Raw genomic sequence first — 18,334 nt, 5'->3', positions numbered from 1 at the left:
GTAGATTATCCCACCTTTCTTTGCTGCAGGCAGCCAAACAAAAAGTTGAGAGCCTCAAGAACGTGGCCAAACTAAAATGTGGGTTTACATCCATTTGTGGCTTGCTAAGCTTTCCTTTCTTTGGCTGTCCTGTGAGAATGGTCTGGATCTTGGAAGGGCCACCTTGGTTAAAGCCATAAAGGGGCTTATTAGTTGAGTCTTCAGTCACTTGTTGAATATAGGTTTGGATTAAAATTTTGGTTTATATTCAGAGCATGTTAAAAACTTTTTTTTTTTGTTTTGTTTTGTTGGTTTGTTTTCTCCCTTCTCATTTGAGCTAAAAAGGTACTTTATACTCAAAAGGAAAAATTTGATTATTAATTACCCTGAACCTCTAAAAACTTCCAGTATTTCTCTGTACCTGTCAATTCTTTCCCCTGTCTTACCTAAGAAACCATCCCTCTTAAAATGCAAACTTCAGGGAAAGAAAAGCCAGGAAATGAGAATGTTTGCTGTTTGCCCAAAACTGGTAATAATATACTTAAAAGACATTTTAAAAGAGTATTATTCTCAGAAGTCAGCTTAATTAAAAGGTGATATTCAGACTATATATATATTTAAGGCTTTTCTCTTCTTGTTGGGATATTTTTTCCCATGAGAACTTCTTGGTCAGCTGAATTATCCCACACCCCCACTTTTTTTTTCTTTTTCTTTTTTTTTTTTTTTTTTTTTTGGCAGAGTCTTGGTCTGTCACCCAGGCTGGAGTGCAGTGGTTCCATCTCAGCTCATTGCAACCTCTGCCTCCTCAGCTCAAATGATTCTCCTGCCTAAGCCTCCCAAGTAGCTGGGATTACAGGCATGCACCACCGCACCTGGCTAATTTTTGTATTTTTAGTAGAGATAGGGTTTGCCATATTGGCTGGACTGGTCTTGAACTCTTGACCTCAACTGATCTGCCTGTCTTGGCCTCCCAAAGTGTTGGGATTGCAGTCATGAACCACTGCGTCTGGCATTTTTTTTTTTCTTTTTCCTTTTTGCTAACTAGAACTTCATTGGCCTTTTTGGAAAACTTCCAAACTGGCTCCTCTAAAATTTACTTTACCAGTTACCATTTCTGTCTTTCCTTCCTTTTATCACCTTTGATCTTCCACCCAGTTCCCTTGGTACGTTCCCCTTCATGCCTCTACCTCTTTTTTTTTTTTTTTTTTTTTGAGACGGAGTCTCGCTGTGTCTCCCAGGCTGGAGTGCAGTGGCGCGATCTCGGCTCACTGCAAGCTCCGCCCCCTGGGTTCACGCCATTCTCCCGACTCAGCCTCCCAAGTAGCTGGGACTACAGGCACCCGCCACCACGCCCGGCTAATTTTTTTGTATTTTTAGTAGAGACGGGGTTTCACCGTGTTAGCCAGGATAGTCTCGATCTCCTGACCTCGTGATCCACCCGCCTCGGCCTCCCAAAGTGCTGGGATTACAGGCTTGAGCCACTGCGCCCGGCCGCCTCTACCTCTTTACATAGCCAGAACCAAGCCATCTGAGCTTTTACATGCTTATTTCTGGCACAGCGAAGTATTTTCTTTCTTCAGGAAGAAGATTGTTTTTGGTCCTCAAACAACTTTCCAATAAACCCCCCAAAACAAAAAACCAAAAACAGACACTTTGCTGATTTAACTTAAACAAATCCCAAGTACATTATTCATTTTCTCTGGATGTGCAAGCAGCCTTTACATACATCACAAAAGAGCAGAATGAGTTTGGAAATCTGTCAAGCAGAGAACCGCTGAGAACCAGCCAGAAGGCTAAATATAGCCTGGTCTTTTGTCGCATATGAACATTAGCTGTTATGTTTCCTCAGGAAGTAAACCCTGCCAAGGTAGTAGATAGTTGTGTTAATGAAAATCTGTATTCATGTCCTTGGTACAAATTTGCATTCAAGGCTTATTTTAAGATCTTATTAGCCTAACACATAATTACTTCAAAAAATAGGGTCGGCCAGGTGTGGTGGCTCATGCCTGTAATCCCAGCACTTTGGGAGGCCAAAGTGGGTGGATTGCCTGAGATCAGGAGTTCAAGACCAGTCTGGCCAACATAGTGAAACTCCGTCTCTACTAAAAATACAACAACAACAACAACAAAAAAATAGCTGGGAGTGGTGGCAGGCACCTGTAATCCCAACTACTTGGGAGGCTGAGGCAGGAGAATCGCTTGAACCCGGGAGGCAGAGGTTGCAGTGAGCCGAGATCGCGCCATTGAACTCCAGCCTGGGTGACAAGAGTGAAATTCCATCTCAAACAAACACACAAACAAACAAAAACAAAACAAAACAAAAATGGTATATGACTTTTAGAAGTGCAGATCCTAGTTTGAGCTGAATGTGCCCTCTCTCTTACCCAAATTCTCACTCTCTGGATCATTCTTGGTGCAGCTCCTTGAGGTGGATGGTGGGTAGTCAGCCACAAAGGTGACATGGAGTTCAGGGCACAATACCCGAAAATACTGCATCTCAGCATTTTGAATAGTTTAAGATGAAGGAATGTGAGAAAACAACAGGAGCAGGAAGGTCACTTTGGCCATTCCTCCCTTCCCACCCTTCTCCCCTGAATTGGTGATAAAACCTAGGAAGGACTCTAACCTTTCCTAAGCAGGTTATGTTTCCTAGCTGTTATGCTAGGAAAGGTGTCTTCCCTAGACCCAAAGAAAATTAGCACCTTCATCTCTGAAGACAGAGGGACACCCAGGGGAATCTGAACACACAGGCCTCATTAAGTCCTCCCAGTTTATTACCATTAGATCACACTCTTAGCTCTATCATGTTTCTCCATGACTGTCTACTCTTCACCAAATTTTGCATTGAAATATTCAGGTTTAACTGGTTTTCTTCAAATCTTCATTTCTGTATGAAGGTTTTTGTGTTATGTAAAGGAACACAGGGAACTTCCCCCCCCAAATATGGCTCCCTGGTATAATGAGTATTTTGGGTTTTTGTCTGTTTGTTTGAGTCTTGCTTTGTTGCCCAGGCTGGAGTACAGTGGCACGATCATGGCTGTCACCTACACATTCTGGGCTCAAGCGATCCTCCCACCTCAGCCTCCTGATTAGCTGGGACCACAAGTGCACACCACCACACTTGGCTAATTTTTGTATTTTTTTGTAGTGACAGGGTCTTGCTATGTTGCTTAGGGTGGTCTCGAACTCCTGGGCTCAAGCAGTTCTCCGGCTCTGGTCTCCAAGAGTACTGGGATCACAGGTGTGAGCCACAACACCCAGCTGAGTATTTTGAATTAAAGGCCCTTAGGGATCAACAGATGCTAGAAGAAACCTTTCCCCTATCTACATAAAGACTGAACAGACCCACCAAGGAGAATAATTGCTTTTCCTTCCTCTGTCCCCTGTCTTTCAGTCCTCTACCTGTCCCAAAGCACAGGATGAGGTTATTCTCATATCTACCAAAGAAGGAAACAATTACTTCTGGTCCCTTCTCGGAGTTTTCATTGACTGAACTCACATCACAGGAAGGTAGACTAAAGTCTGACAATAAACCTGGACAGACTTTTGTCCCAAATGACTGTCCACTCTGTGGGTCCAACCGACTTTGTCCCAGACCATGGTATGTTCTTCAAGTCCATTGAATTTCTTTAAAAATCATTTACTATCTGCCTGAAATCATCCACACTTCCCCATCCTCTTTCCCCTAAGATGTAGGGTATATAAGCCTCTGTACCCCGTTGGGAGATTGGGCACTCACTCTGTGATACTCTACATGCTCACATAGTTAATATATTTATATGCTTTTTCTATTAATCTGCCTCCTGTCAATTATTTTCAGTGAACCTTCAGAGGGTAGAGGCGAAGCTTTCCCTTGGCCCCAAGACATGAAAAACTTATATGCTTTTTCTTTTGTCAATCTATCTTTTGTTACAGGGGCCTCAGCCATGAACCTAGGATAGGTAGAAGGAAAGATATTTTTTGTTCCCTAGTTTGCACATAGGGCAGGGGAAGCATTTTGAAGCTTGCTTTTTTCACACACAGTGGGTGTCCAGCTCCCCAGTCTGAATGGCATGGAGGCTTGATGCCTGGTCAGAAGGGTCCAGAGACACACAGTGCTGCGGGAGCATCCTCCCCTTCCATCAGCAGCAAGTGTCCTCTGGCCTTTTGAAAACAGAATCACACTCTGAATGCACGTTTAAGAAATAATAATGAACAAAGTAACATCTGAAAACATGATAGAAAGAGACCACTCAGATTTAAAATGACATTGCTCTGGATCAACTAAGAAGTTTCTTTTTATTAAATCATCTAGGAACCATTTAATGGAGATGCACCTGAAAGGTGCACCTGTAATTACAATGGTGCCATAGCTGTATCAACAGGGGAGAGCTCTCAGCCAGGAAAGCACAAATGCCACGGAGAGTTTACAAAGAATTTGGCAATACAGGTAGGTGTGGTTTTCCTATAATTACAAATAGTCTTCAAATAAATACACCTGAATCACATAGAAAAAAAATACAATAGCCTTATAAATGAGAAAGAAACCAATATACCTCTCCAAAATAACAGGTTTAGAATGATCTGTGTATAACCAAAATGCCTTGGCATGGTGTTTCCATCCTGAGTGGCAATCAAAGAAAGAAGCAGTACATATTTCCCATTATACACATCTATCCTGTACAGAGTCCATGATAGTTGAACAGCTGCAAAATTCCAATTTGTTGTGTAATGGCAGCTAAGTGTAAAATATTTGTAAGAACTGATTGTATATTAAGTTTGACTACTCATCACTATAATTTTAAACCTACATACACCAAACCTACTATTATTTGTATTTTAAAATGAAGTTATTTCATCTGCATTTACAGACAATCTTTTTCCCCTTTCCCTTGAATTTTCATTATAGCTAGTCACTTTCCTAGGAAAATTCAATATGTTGAAGTATTAAAGAGAAGCAAATCCAATTTTAATCCTATGTTTAAAAATGAAAAGCATCTGCTATCACCTAACAAAATATCCCCATCACCTTTGTAAAGTGAACATTAACCTAAATAGATGTTAAATCGCTCCTTACCCCACCCTCCTCCGCCTGTCTCATTTCTCCCCGCAAGGCAGCCTTTTAGACTAGCGCCTCTTCTCTCTCACACGTGTGCTGGATTACAATTTAAATGCAAATAACCCTGCACCTCATTATCTAAGTTCGTGCAGACTCAGTAACAGTTGTCTGTGCTGAAGCCTGTGAAATCAAATGGAGGTTCATCTGTATTCTAACACATGGATTACTTAGAGTAATTTCAAAAGAGCAATTCATCACTGCTTTGAAATTAAACACTGGACTTGCAGAGTGCCTAGGTTACGGAGGAATGCCTTCCTTTTACCACATAGGGAAGCCTTTCCACAAAGGCAATGAGATAGGAACTTCTCTTACTGTAGCTGTTCAATTAGTTCCCAACGACACTAAGTAATTGAAATAACAGACTTCATTTTAATACGAATACAGCTAGTTGAGTGGAAAAGATACATTGATGGTAATGCTAAACACAGTGACAGGACACTCTATGTGCATTCCAAATACCACTAACAAGGAAATTATCCACAATGATCTACCAAACAGACATCACTCCAGAAGACATATTTTTTATTTTTTATTTTTTGCAAAATCATCTTTCAAATATAAGGTTACTTTAAAATAATTCTTTGGTTAAAGTATAATTAAAATAAAAAGTAGAAACTCCTCCAAGCCTTTCACTACAGAGTGAAAAATACGCCCCTCTTTCAGCCATCAGATGGCCATTTAATCAGCCATTCAGATTCTATGAATCTAAATGTAATGGAAAACACTGTCATCTGAACTCCATACTGGGGTGAAGCAATAAGCTCCTAGCTACCAATGCAGTGATGGTGAAGGGAGCCTGGGAAAATGAAACCCCCAGCGTATGCATTAAAATGTGCCAATTACTCTAGTCCATGGAGGAACAGATGCGGTATTTTAAAATCACAGGAAACAAAGTTCTATCTGTGACTAACACTGGGGCATTACCGGATTGATGTGGCACACTTGTAGAAGCAGGAAACGGTTTCAGGCTTTCAATCCCAGATTAAAACCTTTAGTTAATTTCATTTCACCTAGTTCATTTCAAATAACTTTCTACATTAAAACAAAATTCCTCTCTACAAGAAACCATTTGCTTCTTATCTGTCAATTCCTTCCTTGCCCTTCCTTCCTTCTCCTGTCCCCATATATCATTTGTTCTAATAAGCATCAGCTTCAGATCAAAAAGAACCAGCTGCAACTTCAGGTTATATATAATATTAGCCTATACTTTTTGGATGTATATGAAATTGAGTAATATAGCTGTCTGTTTCTTTGATTATACATAGATTCCACATGATTTCCAAATAATTTCTCAGTTGCAGTGCAAGTTTAGTTTGTTTTATTTTTATTTTTATTTTTTATTTTTGAGAAGGAGTCTCACTTTGTCACCCAGGCTGGAGTGCGTTGGCGCGATCTGGGCTCACTGCAAGCTCCGCCTCCCAGGTTCACGCCATTCTCCTGCCTCACGCCATTCTCCTGCCTCAACCTCCCAGTAGCTGGGACTACAGGCGCTCGCCACCACGCCCGGCTAATTTTTTGTATTTTTAGTAAAGACGGGGTTTCACCGTGTTAGCCAGGATGGTCTCGATCTCCTGACCTCGTGATCCGCCCGCCTCGGCCTCCCATAGTGCTGGGATTACAGGTGTGAGCCACCGCGCCCGGCCCAAGTTTAGTTTTTTAAGTAGGTAAGTGTGCAAGGAGAACTTAATGTGAATTCAGATCTTTTGGGCCGTTTTGATAAGCAATTTGAAATAATGAAATTGAAATGAAAGCAGAGAAATACACTCTTTCTTGTTTTCCACCTAAATTATTCAGAAAATTATTTCAGATCTCTATCTCCTTTTGCTTATATTGACCATTGCCTAAGGCAGTGTCCATATTGGACTAAGAACAATGGATTGTAGCCCAGTCAGACAGATTTATCAGGCCATCATATGACTAAGATAACCTAGAGAGATGGAGTGGATAACCTATTCCAGACTCTATTTCATACATTACAGATACTGCCCAGAACACACTGCTACAGTTTCCAGGTGAGGCGTTCAAGCATTATTCTGAGCACTCAACGCCCACAAAAAATTTGTGGTGAATCTGTTAAAGATTATGGATCTGATTAAACAGTAGATTCACTTCGTTACAAATACCAGAAGAATGAATGGTAGGGCCATTACATTAGCTGTAATGTGACTTTTCTTTTAAGACCTTTACTGGGAATATTCCCCCCCAACATTTTATATTAACATGTCACCACAGGGTTATTTCCATACCCAGAAGCTGGGTCAATGTTTGTGCAATGCTAGAAGAAACCATGATTTGTTTCTCAAAATGTAAAATGCATGACATATTTTTCTAAGTGACCTAAAAAAATACAACTATGGGCCAGGTGTGGTGGCTCACACCTGTAATCCTAGCACTTTAGGAGACAGAGGCAGGAGGATCGCTTGAGCCCAGGAGTTCAAGACCAGCCTAAGCAATATAGTGAGACCCTGTCTCTAAAAACAGAACAAAACAACTGTAATCCTTTTGCTGATTAACATATATAGCCAGCATCCTTTCATGTCCTCTTCTTTCTAGGGGTTATCAAGTTGTAGTTTCAAATACAGGCATAGATCTATTTTTATATACCTCACGTTTTATGCATCTGAGTTTTGAAACACAGTCAATGCTACTGCAACATACAAACATTCATTTTACACTAACTACTGTTTCTTTAAAGGGCTGGCGTTTCACTTTGCATACATCTTCTACAGAGTGAACTATACCATAGGAGACCATCGTCTGTGGCCATCAACAGTCAGATAGTCACACAATTAAACAGACATTGATAACTGATGATTTGGTTTGATTGTCATTTATTTTTCTTTTAAATAAACTCCCTCTAAATGCAGGAAGTATAATGAGAAACCACAGAATGTGGCTCTCCAAATTTCCTCAAGTAGCCCTACCTATATATTTTAAATTATCATAGAAAAACAAACAAAACGACAGCACAAGTAGCAGTGCAGCCATGACTGTCATCATTTATATTAGTTCCCTGACTTACTATACATCCCTGGTATAATTGATGCATTTGTGGATGTTCTGTTATGGTTGACGTGTACTGTAAGTGTACAGCAACCTGACCCTTGGTATGGTTTGCAAACACGTCCATATTGCACAGAGTGAACTTCTTGCTGCAAGTAATATATCTAACATACATCCTTTCAAAATGTAACATCCTTAACTAGTTAACATAGTCTAGAGTCTAGACTATGAGTCTAGAGTCTAGGCTTTGCCCCTAGGCAAAGACAAGCAAATATTGGTGATTTAGAAATGCAGTAGCACATTAGGCTACAACACGGGTAATTCCAAGTCACTTCATATTTTGCAAGTTCTTTGCTCCTATGATTGAATACTTCAAACACGTATCTTATCTTTCCTCCTGAGTATCCAAAAGTGCTTTGGAGAGCAAAAGTGCTTTGTCTCCCCATTTCACAGAAGCAAGGGGGTGGGAAGGGCTGTAGCAAGAAGGGCCAGCTGCTCTAGAGAGAATGTGGCAGTACCAGGGTAAATGTTAGCATCCTTAAGCAGGTGTCTTCAGCCAGCAACACCGGTGTATGGGGGCTATGAGGGTAGGATTTCACGTGTAACCTAAGAACAACTCTCTTCAGGGCATGTTTTCTAATAATCTTAAAAGGATTCCTCAGCTTGGCTCTGCCTAACTGGAAAATGGAGATCAAAAAAAAATTCCATCCCCAAACTGCCCTTTCAATGCTCCCCCAGCTGGTCTGGGCACACTCCTTCCTCCTGTACCCCTTAGAGCGGGCCAGCAGCTCCCTCTGGGAGGAATGAGGCCCCTTAGCTGTGCATACCTGGAAGGAACGAAACATTCTCTTCTGTAGCAGGTGCCCCAAGTTAGGGAGACAATTCTCCAAAGCCTTGTGAGCTAGGCAAGAGTCCAGAGAGAACACATTTTTTTCCCTCTGAATCAAGTCATTCTCTCATTTACATAGTCTCATCTTAAGAACTTTAAGTGTGAAAGGAAATGCTAAATTATTCTGAGCTGTCCACTTAGAGTGTGGTGTGGATTTTTAAACACACAAAAAGACACGTCTCCAAAAGGCCTTTCCGTCTTGTTCACTGGTGTGGTTTATTCTTGAAGCAAGGTTTCTCTCCAGTTGAAGCCCCCAGTTGGTCCATGGGTAAGAGGAAGGATTGGTGGATCTGTCAGCTGCCATATTCCAGTTTCTCCTAATTCTTCACAGGAACAAAATCCCAGATATGGGATCTGAAGTAAGAGTCGTAAAGGAAGGGGATATTAGAAGATAGGTTTAATACAGAAAAAGAGGACCAAAATACATAAGGCTACAATGTCAGGAGTTAATTCCTAATTGCAAGTCAAGTTAAAAAGGCAGCTTAAGGCCAGGCACAGTGGCTTATGCCTGTAATCCCAGTACTTTGGGAGGCCGAGGCAGGCGGATCACTTGAGGTCAAGAGTTCAAGACCAGCCTGGCCAACATGGCAAACCTCGTCTATACTAAAAATACAAAAAATCAGCTGGGCGTGGTGGCGTGTGCCTGTAATCCCAGCTACTTGGGAGGCTGAATCAGGAGAATCGCTTGAATCCAGGAGGCAGAGTTTACAGTGAGCTGAGATTGTGTCACTGCTCTCCAGCCTGGGTGACAGAGTGAGACTCTGTCTCAAAAAAAAAAAAAAAAAAAAAAAAAAAGGAAAAGAAAAAGGCAGCTCAAACATTTCTGAAATTATACTTGGACCCAATGGAAAAGATGCTCCAATTTAAAAAAATTTGTTTCACCCATTTTTTTTTTCTCCTTATGAGTCTGTAACATTCAAAGCTGAAGCTGTGCTCTCCCTCACTTCAGTTGTCACAGCAATTTTAAAACTTATTTTTGTCTGTGTCCAGAGAGCTGCATTTACAAACAAGACAAAATTCTCTGTCTTCCAGCACTGACAAATGAGGACAGATGCATAAATAAACTTTTCAAAAATGTGAAAAACAATTGCGAATGAGTTTGAACCAGTTTCTCTGGTGGCAGAGAAAGGAAGTATGTAATTCGCCGGAAGGGAAGTGTGTGGGAGGCAGCTGACCAGGGAACCTCTCCCACTGAAAGGAAGACTCCAGATGTGTGGGTCAGCCTCATGGGTTTTCTGTCTTGCTGTCTTGTTCCTGGCTTTGCCTCTTAGCCTCCTCATTTTAAATTGCTGCATGCCTCAGACTACCTTCAAGGACCTGTGTTTGAGTTAAGCTTTCAGATGCTGTCTTTTGGACTGACCTCTATTGATCCAACCCCAAGTTCCCTCGGGGAAATTCAAAGAAGGTCCCTCAGGGAAATCCATACAATTTGCTTATAATTCCTAGCTGCTTCCTACATTTTAGCTCTTAGAAGCTAGAACTAGCTCTAATACATTGTTTTTCTAACACAAGGCTTAATAAAGTGCCCTGCACAGAGTATCACTCAATACGTCTTGGTTGAGAGAATCAATAAATGAATATTCCCAGCTCAGCATAAACACATGCTTCAAAGAACTTAGTAATCAGCCAGTCACTGTGCTGACCTCAAACTACTAGCCATCACGGACCCCACAGAGCGAGAATGAATTACCTTTCGGACCATTTGTACGAAGTCCTTGGAGTTCTGAGGTGACAGGCCCTGAAGTTGGCAGGTACAAGCTTCAAGGGAAGATGCGTGGGCCACAATCAGGATGTTATTTCCTGGGGGAAAATGGCAAGGAATGGGAAGACTGTTTCTATAAAGACATGGAAACTGCAAATACTGGAAGCTAACTAAATGCTCTGGAGGGGAGCAAACACACTCAAGAAAAAGACAATTTGCCTAAGCAATATTTTGTAAGTGCTTTGTTATTGATAAGGCAGCCTAATTTTTTTAAAGAAAACATTTTATCTTAAAAAATAGTTACAGATGTATGGGGCCAGGTGTGGTGGCTCATCCCTGTAATTCCAGTACTTTGAGAGAACGAGGAGGGAGGATCACTTGAGCTCAGAGTTTGAGACCAGCCTGAGAAACATAGTGAGACCCTGTCCCTACAGAAAATTAAAAGAACATTAGCTGGGTGTGGTGGCCTGTGACTGTAGTTCCAGCTACTTGGGAGGCCGATGTGGGAGGATCACTTGAGCCCAGGAGATTGAGGCTATAGTGAGTCATGATTGCATCACTGCACTCCAGCCTGAGTGACAGGAGCAAGACCCTGTCTCAGTAATAATAATAATAATAATTATTGACTTATGGGAGGGCTACATATAATACATATACATACATACCAGCAAGGTCCCATGAACCCTTCCTCCCAGCTCCCTCCAATGGTAACATCTTACATAACTATGGTACAGTATCAGACCCAGGAAATGGATGCTGGTGCAATACACACAGCGTATTCAGATTTTAGCAGGTGTGCAAACAGTAGTTTGTGTGTATGTGACGATACAGTTCATGCAATTCTATCATATGTGTAGCTTTGTGTAACACCATGACAATCAAGATACAGAACTGCTGTAGGTCCACAGGGCTCTCTGGGTTACTCCTTCTAATATAGTTTTAAATGCTCCCACTGTAGAACTGTGAGTACTTGAGACTTTCTGGTTGATAGAACATGTTGTGTACCTTTATGGCAGTGACTGGCTAATCAATGAAAACTGGAAGGTGGGCATCATCCATAATACTGTTGCTCATGGCTGTCTACCATTTGAATATAAGTATTTTAACTTAAAAAAAAAAGAGATGAAGGGAATGTCCACACTTTTTTTGCAATCTGTCTTTTTCACTAAAAAATTTATAGTGAACAATCTTACATGTTAAATATTTGAGCTCAATGTTTAGAAAATTCAATAGCAAACACACTTGAGCCTTACAGAACACTGCTCTTGGTGATAGCAGGGAAGGTGTGTGTATCTGTGTAGGTGTGTTGTGTGTAGGTGTGCATCCTGCTAGATCAATGATAGGCAAAACAGTGGCATGCTAGAGCTTTTGGAAATTGTAAGAGGGAATCTCACAGGGTGCAAGAAGAATAGCTATAATGCAGAATTTAAGTCATTAAGAATAGTAACTAAGTCTGGTATAAACCCCTGGAATATCTACCATTTTAGATACTCACAGAATATTACACATTTAATGTAAAAGTATCTGGAAGAAAATCTGGAAATACATTTCTTTGGTTAGCCAAAGCAAGTTGAAACATCTTGAATAGCCTATTAACCATTATAGAGAAATAATCACGTATGTAAAGATGGAGCTCAGAATAATAACCACTTACCTTTACTTTTACATTCACTTATTATTTCTTTTGTTACTTGGAAACTTCTACTGATATAAGTATCATAGGATTCTGAAACAACTAATTTGCTGACTGGAATGTGAGGTCTGTAATAGAAAAATGAACAAAGGAAATGAAAACATTTTGATCTTGAGACAAAGGAAGATCCAAACTTTTATTTCAAGGCCTTTCTAAAGATCCCATAGATCTGTTTGCTTATCCATTTCCCTAGAAAGGAGAAAGGTATAGGGAAGGGTATTTCCACTGTATGAACATGGAGTGGAAATGTACAGAAATAACAGCTACGTGTATGGCGTCACAGTGACCAGGTGAAAAATGAGACATTCAGTGCAAGTCTCATTCACAGGATAACATATAAGCCCTTGATTGATGGTCCTAGTCACATAGCTAATACAAAGCAAAGCAGAGATGGGAACCCTCAACCTATTTACATCAGTGGGGATTCCCAGGCCTCTCCTCAAGAACTGCAAGGATAGGTTTTAAAAGCAGATATTAGGTCCATCTGATTCTTTGTGAGTTTATAACATTTCACCAGCCTTTTCCTTTTATTTCTCTCTTATTTTGAACACAGACCGTACACTTGGCACAAAGAGAAGTGCAGAGCATAAAGATGAAGACAACCCAATTTCTGTGCTGGAGAAGTTCTCTGTCTGTGGTTGGGGGTGAAGAGGCTAGTGATGTAAATGATGATTACTATACAATCTACAAAGGCATGTGATACTGTGTGTCCTCTACCGGCTTGGGGGCCTGGCTGTGTCCTCCACCCAAATCTCATCTTGAATTTCCACATGTTGTGGGAGGGACTTGGTGGGAGATAACTCAATCATGGGGGCAGGTCTTTCCTGTGCTGTTCTCTTGGTAGTGAATGAGTCTCATGAGATCTGATGGTTTTATTTTTTATTTTATTTTTATTTTATTTTTTGTTATTTGTTTTTTTTGTTTTTTATTTTTGAGATGGAGTTTCACTCTTGCTGCCCAGGCTGGAGTGCAATGGCTTGATCTCGACTCATTGCATCTTCCACCCACTGGGTTCAAGCGATTCCCCTGCCTCAGCCTCCCGAGTAGCTGTGAATAGAGGCATGCACCACCACGCCCGGTTAATTTTGTATTTTTTTTAGTAGAGACAGGGTTTCACCATGTTGGCCAGGCTGGTCTTGAACTCCTGACCTCAGATGATCTGCCCACCTCAGCCTCCCAAAGTGCTGGCATTACAGACGTGAGCCACTGCACCTGGCTGATCTGATGGTTTTAAAAAGGGGAGGTCCCTGCACAAGCTCTCTCTTTGCCTGCTGCAATCCATGTAAGACATGACTTGCTCCTCCTTGCCTTCCGGCATGATTGTGAGGCTTCCCCAGCCACGTGTAAGTATAAGTCCAATTAAAACCTCTTTCTTTTGTAAATTGCCCAGTCCCAGGTAGTCTTTGTCAACTAACACAGCATGGAAGACGATGATCAAAGCTAGGCTTCCTGTCCTGCTGCCCCTGCATGTCTTCAAACCCAGTCGCCAATGCCCTTAGGGCCCACCTCTGCTTGCCTCCGCCCTGCTTAACTATGTAGAGTTTCTGTGTTGTTTCTGGTCCACAAGATGTTTATCTTGTTTTCTGGGTACAACTATGTCATTTCAATTTTCTTACTTTGTCAGTTTTCATTTTATCTTTCACTGCTGGGTGTTTAGTGCCTGGTAGAGGTGTGGTAAGTTCTCAAAATGAATTCACATGGCCTCTGGATCAGAATATACTATTACTGCTACTATTAGCACAAAATATTTACTGAGGTTCCCGTATGTGTCAGGCTCTGTGCAAGCATCCTACTTGCATTCTTTCAGTCTAATCCTCCCAGCAATGCTTTTGTAAATGCTGTTTATGGATGACAAAACAGAAGCTCAGAAAGGCTGCAGCTGACTTGCCTACGCTAACACCGTTAGCGACTCTTAGAACCTGGATTTGAACCTGAGTCTGGGGTCTGGCCTGTGAGCCTATCCTCCACACACAGCTTCTGACAGTGCCCTTGTCAAGCCTGCCCTTCTGTGCACATAGGCTTACTGTCCAGAGAGGAAGGATGCCGTTCCACTTGAAGGAAACTTGCATTCTCTCAGCATGCATGTTTCTCCTAGGAAACAGCCTTCTGAGTCTCACAACACCCTGGGGGATAGGTAGAGACCTGAATCACCACTTGTTGGGGCTGCACCTCATTGTTCTGGAGCAAGCTCTTTCTCCTCTTTTTCTCTCCCCATCCCCACCTCTCACCCAGTTCCATCTCCATTTATGTCACCTGATCTCCCAGGCCTGTCCCCTCCCCACAGTGACAAAAGGCCACTTTGTATGGCCCAGGGAGTCATTTCAAGGGTGAGACCATGTAATGTGTGAGATTTATGTAGGTGAAGAGCGGGAGACGTACTGGGATCTGGTTCCTCCCGATCAGTTCTTGCCTATGGCTTCTCCCAGCACCTTAAAGTGGAGCCTGTGAATGACTCCAGTGTCTGGAGCCCTGATGGGCTTGGCCTGAATCAGAGCTTCCTCACCCCTGTCAGCAGGTCATGTCATGCTGCTAGCCACACCTGCAGACCCTGTACTGTCCTCAGAGTCAGGTGGCCTTCCCACCACCCACTCAACCTGGAATACGGTGCTCTGGAAGTCAGGTGGCATCCCCGAAACAGTATCCTCCTCCATATACTCTCTGCTCCCCACCTTGCTGTGGTCCAGGTTGTAAGCACAGGCCTGTGCTTTGAGCCTCACACCAAAGTTTGATTTGTTTCCCCTCTAACACTCCAGATCCATGCCCTCCCCCAGTCCCATGCCCCAGTCCCATGCCCCGTTCTGAGGCCCCACCCAGCTGGTGTGGATTTTGTGTTTTCTGCCTTGCTCCTCTGGCCCAGCTCCTCAAGGCTAGGGTTGCTTTTCAATCCCCCAGGCCCTAGGCTGGTCTTGCTGCCTGTGGATGATGCTTCGATATTAGTCACCAGCCTGGTTAGCTTCCCTAACTCGGCTTTCAGTCCCACCTCCCTCCTGTTCTCTTCCTACCCCTGTTGCAAGGTGAGAGGGCTCTTTCAGCAGAGCCCGCCTGACTCACACTACCCTGGCTCTCGGGGCTTGCCCTTCTGCCTGTCACCATGTGTCTTCAATCATTTGGGCACCACTTCCTTGCTTCCAAAGGCTTATTCGTTTGGCATCATTAATTTCATAGGTAATTAAACTCCAGGGCTGTCCCTTTCACATGCTTACACTTTGGCTTTCTCAACTGATTTTTCAAATTAGAGGCTTCATCTCCTCCCCCAATTCCCTCACCAAACAGAAAATGGTTGAATTGAATTCTGATTTGCCGGAGAGGAAAAGGCAATCTGGAATCAGGACTGTGTCCTGATCCCCAAGTTCCTGGCATTCATCCTTCTGCTCACACTGCTGGTGGGGTGTGTATCTGAGTGTACATTGACAGGCTCGGGTAGGATGATTCTGGAGACCTTTGTAAGGCAGCTTGGGAGGCAATGGCAGAACACACCTAAAGGAAATATCAAAGACATAGTTGACCCAAATTGGTCTGTGTAGGACTGGTGGTGAATGATGAAAGTCACTTAACCAATGTTGGTAGCAACTCCCCCTCTTTCCAGGCCAAAGGGATGCTGGCTGTTGCACAGGGACAACAATTTATTGCTAATTGCCTGCAAAGAGCAGAAAAACGGTGGCCAGAAAGGGGATAGGACAAAATGTGAAGTGTATTCGTGGGGGATCCTGTTGATCGATCTGATTTTATTTTTGAGCAATGCTAATTCCTTTCACACAAGAAGCAGCAGCACATAATTAGTTAATGGGGTCATCTGAGGTCTTATTTGCTGAGCAGAAAAAATGAGTATGGAAAAAGAAGATATTCTTTATTACCTTAGCTAGAAATGCACATTGCTTTATTTGTGGTTTGGGTAGGTATTTGAAATGAAAGGTCAATAGATATCACATAAGAAAGTTCTGCTTATATTGACCACTTGTTATTATTAATTCTTTTTTTTTTTTTTGACGGAGTCTCACTCTGTCACCAGGCTGGAGTGCAGTGGCACGATCTCGGCTCACTGCAAAACCTCCGCCTCCAGGGTTCAAGTGATTTTCCTGCCTCAGTCCTCCCAAGTAGCTGGGACTACAGGTGCGCACCACCACACCCAGCTAATTCTTATATTTTCAGCAGACATGGGGTTTCACCATGTTGGCCAGGATGGTCTCGATCTCTTGACCTCGTGATCCACCCAGCCTGGCCCTATTATTAATTCTTAATTGTGTACATGCGGATTTTTCAGCTGTAAGCAATCTACAAACACTTTTTAAAATCCCAGCACAGTTGGGTCTAATGGAAAAAGGAAAGGAACAGGAATGGGATGACTGCCCAGAAGATTGCATGGGGCTGGACATGTGGAAAATGATGAATAAAGCTTATTATTATTATTGTTATATGTGGTCACTAAATGTATAAATACTTTTAGGCAAGTTATTTGAACTCTCTCATATATAAAAATGGTTTACCTACATTCTGAGCATATAGCAATAATAAACAAAGGTAATACAGAGATTTAAAAATGCTTTGAAAAATTAAATGTAGAAACTGCAAGACATCGTCATCTCCCTTATCGCTCCAGTCTTCTCAACTGCATCATCATTAGCTGGTGCTTATTGCTGGAATGCAAAATGGTTTTATTACAGTGAAGCAGGTATAATAAAGTCAGAAAAATCCAACACGGGGGTGAGGCTGGAGAATCTAATCCACACTAATGCCAAATATGAAAAAAATGCTGGCTTTTCTCCAGTTTTGATTTCTAAAATCGTAGCTCGATTTCCACCACTATGGACAACTGCCTGTAGGTGATGTCCAGCCCTGTCTCCTTCATGAACCTGGCCTAGTGCTAGTGCAGAAAGCACTTCCACACTGGCCTCAGTAAGCAGCAGTTTCCCAGGCTTACCTGTAGGTTGTATCAACACTCAGGTTGGCTGCAGCTAACTCCGATGGAGGTATCCATGCAGGTAACGTGCTCCCAGCAACCCATTTTGTCCACTCAAATAAGCCGGGCTCTACACGGATCTTCAAGTGATTTTCTTGTTGTAAACCTTAGGGGTAAAATACAGTGAAGATGAAGGAAGTGCCTCTATATTCTCAGGCCAAATTGTTATAAAAATTCTGATAAATCAGTTATTCTCTTTCCTACTGGCTGCTATACATAGCTAAACAGAAGTGGAAGCATGTGGATTTGGACAAGGTTTTTAATTTTTGTGCATTACTAACACGTGAGTTTCATACTCCTGCCATACTCCGAGGATGTATGCTGGCTTTAAGTCATATCTGACTTAAGGAAAAAAGCCACAAGTCATTGTTCATATAATTTATTCAAGGCTGGGTTCGGTAGCTCACACCTGTAATCCCAACACTTTGGGAGGCTGAGAAGAGCGGATCACTTGAGATTAGGAGTTGAGACCAGGCTGGCCAACATGGTGAAACCCCATCTCTACCCAAAACACAAAAATTAGCAGGGTGTGGTGGCATGCACTTGTGGTCCCAGCACTCAGGAGGCTGAGGCAGGAGAATCACTTGATCCCTGGAGGCGAAAGTTGTAGTGAGCCAAGATTGTGCCACTGCACTCCAGCCTTGGTGACACAGTGAGATTCTATCTCAAAAAAAGAAAATTTATTCAATTCTGTGACTACCATAATTCCTCTTTCTTTCTTTTTTCTGTTTTGTTTGTTTGTTTGTTTGTTTTTGATACGGAGTCTCGCCCTGTCACCCAGGCTGGAGTGCAGTGGCCCAATCTTGGCTCACTGCAATCTCTGCCTCCTGGGTTCAAGTGATTCTCCGGCCTCAGCCTCCTGAGTAGCTGGGATGACAGGCGCCTGCCACCATGCCCAGCTCTTTTTTTTATTTTTTATTTTTAGTAGAGACGGGGTTTCACCGTGTGAGCCAGGATGGTCTTGATCTCCTCACCTCGTGAACCGCCCACCTCGGTGGCCTCCCAAAGTGCTG

The 18,334-nt window shown here is 42.4% G+C and overlaps 1 protein-coding gene across 5 annotated transcripts in view; it reads right to left on the bottom strand.

Annotated features, from left to right (window-relative positions):
* Positions 1 to 7,623: 7,623 nt before the first annotated feature.
* Positions 7,624 to 18,334, bottom strand: part of UBASH3B (ubiquitin associated and SH3 domain containing B) — a 155,083-nt gene continuing 144,372 nt past the window's right edge. For 4 of the 5 annotated variants that reach the window (XM_015115905.3, XM_077960653.1, XM_015115904.3 and 1 more), the window contains exons 11-14: positions 17,283 to 17,427; positions 12,326 to 12,432; positions 10,660 to 10,769; positions 7,624 to 9,323 (exon numbers count right to left, since the gene is read on the bottom strand). In XM_015115905.3, coding sequence (XP_014971391.1) covers positions 9,186 to 9,323; positions 10,660 to 10,769; positions 12,326 to 12,432; positions 17,283 to 17,427 — 500 coding nt within the window. In that variant the 3' untranslated portion in view covers positions 7,624 to 9,185. 5 annotated transcript variants of the gene reach the window in all.

The sequence above is a fragment of the Macaca mulatta genome, chromosome 14, assembly GCF_049350105.2.
Source record: "Macaca mulatta isolate MMU2019108-1 chromosome 14, T2T-MMU8v2.0, whole genome shotgun sequence".
In the NCBI taxonomy this organism is placed as follows: Eukaryota; Metazoa; Chordata; class Mammalia; order Primates; family Cercopithecidae; genus Macaca; species Macaca mulatta.
Note: the sequence above shows the minus strand (reverse complement) of the source record. Positions and strands in the feature narration are given on the sequence as shown.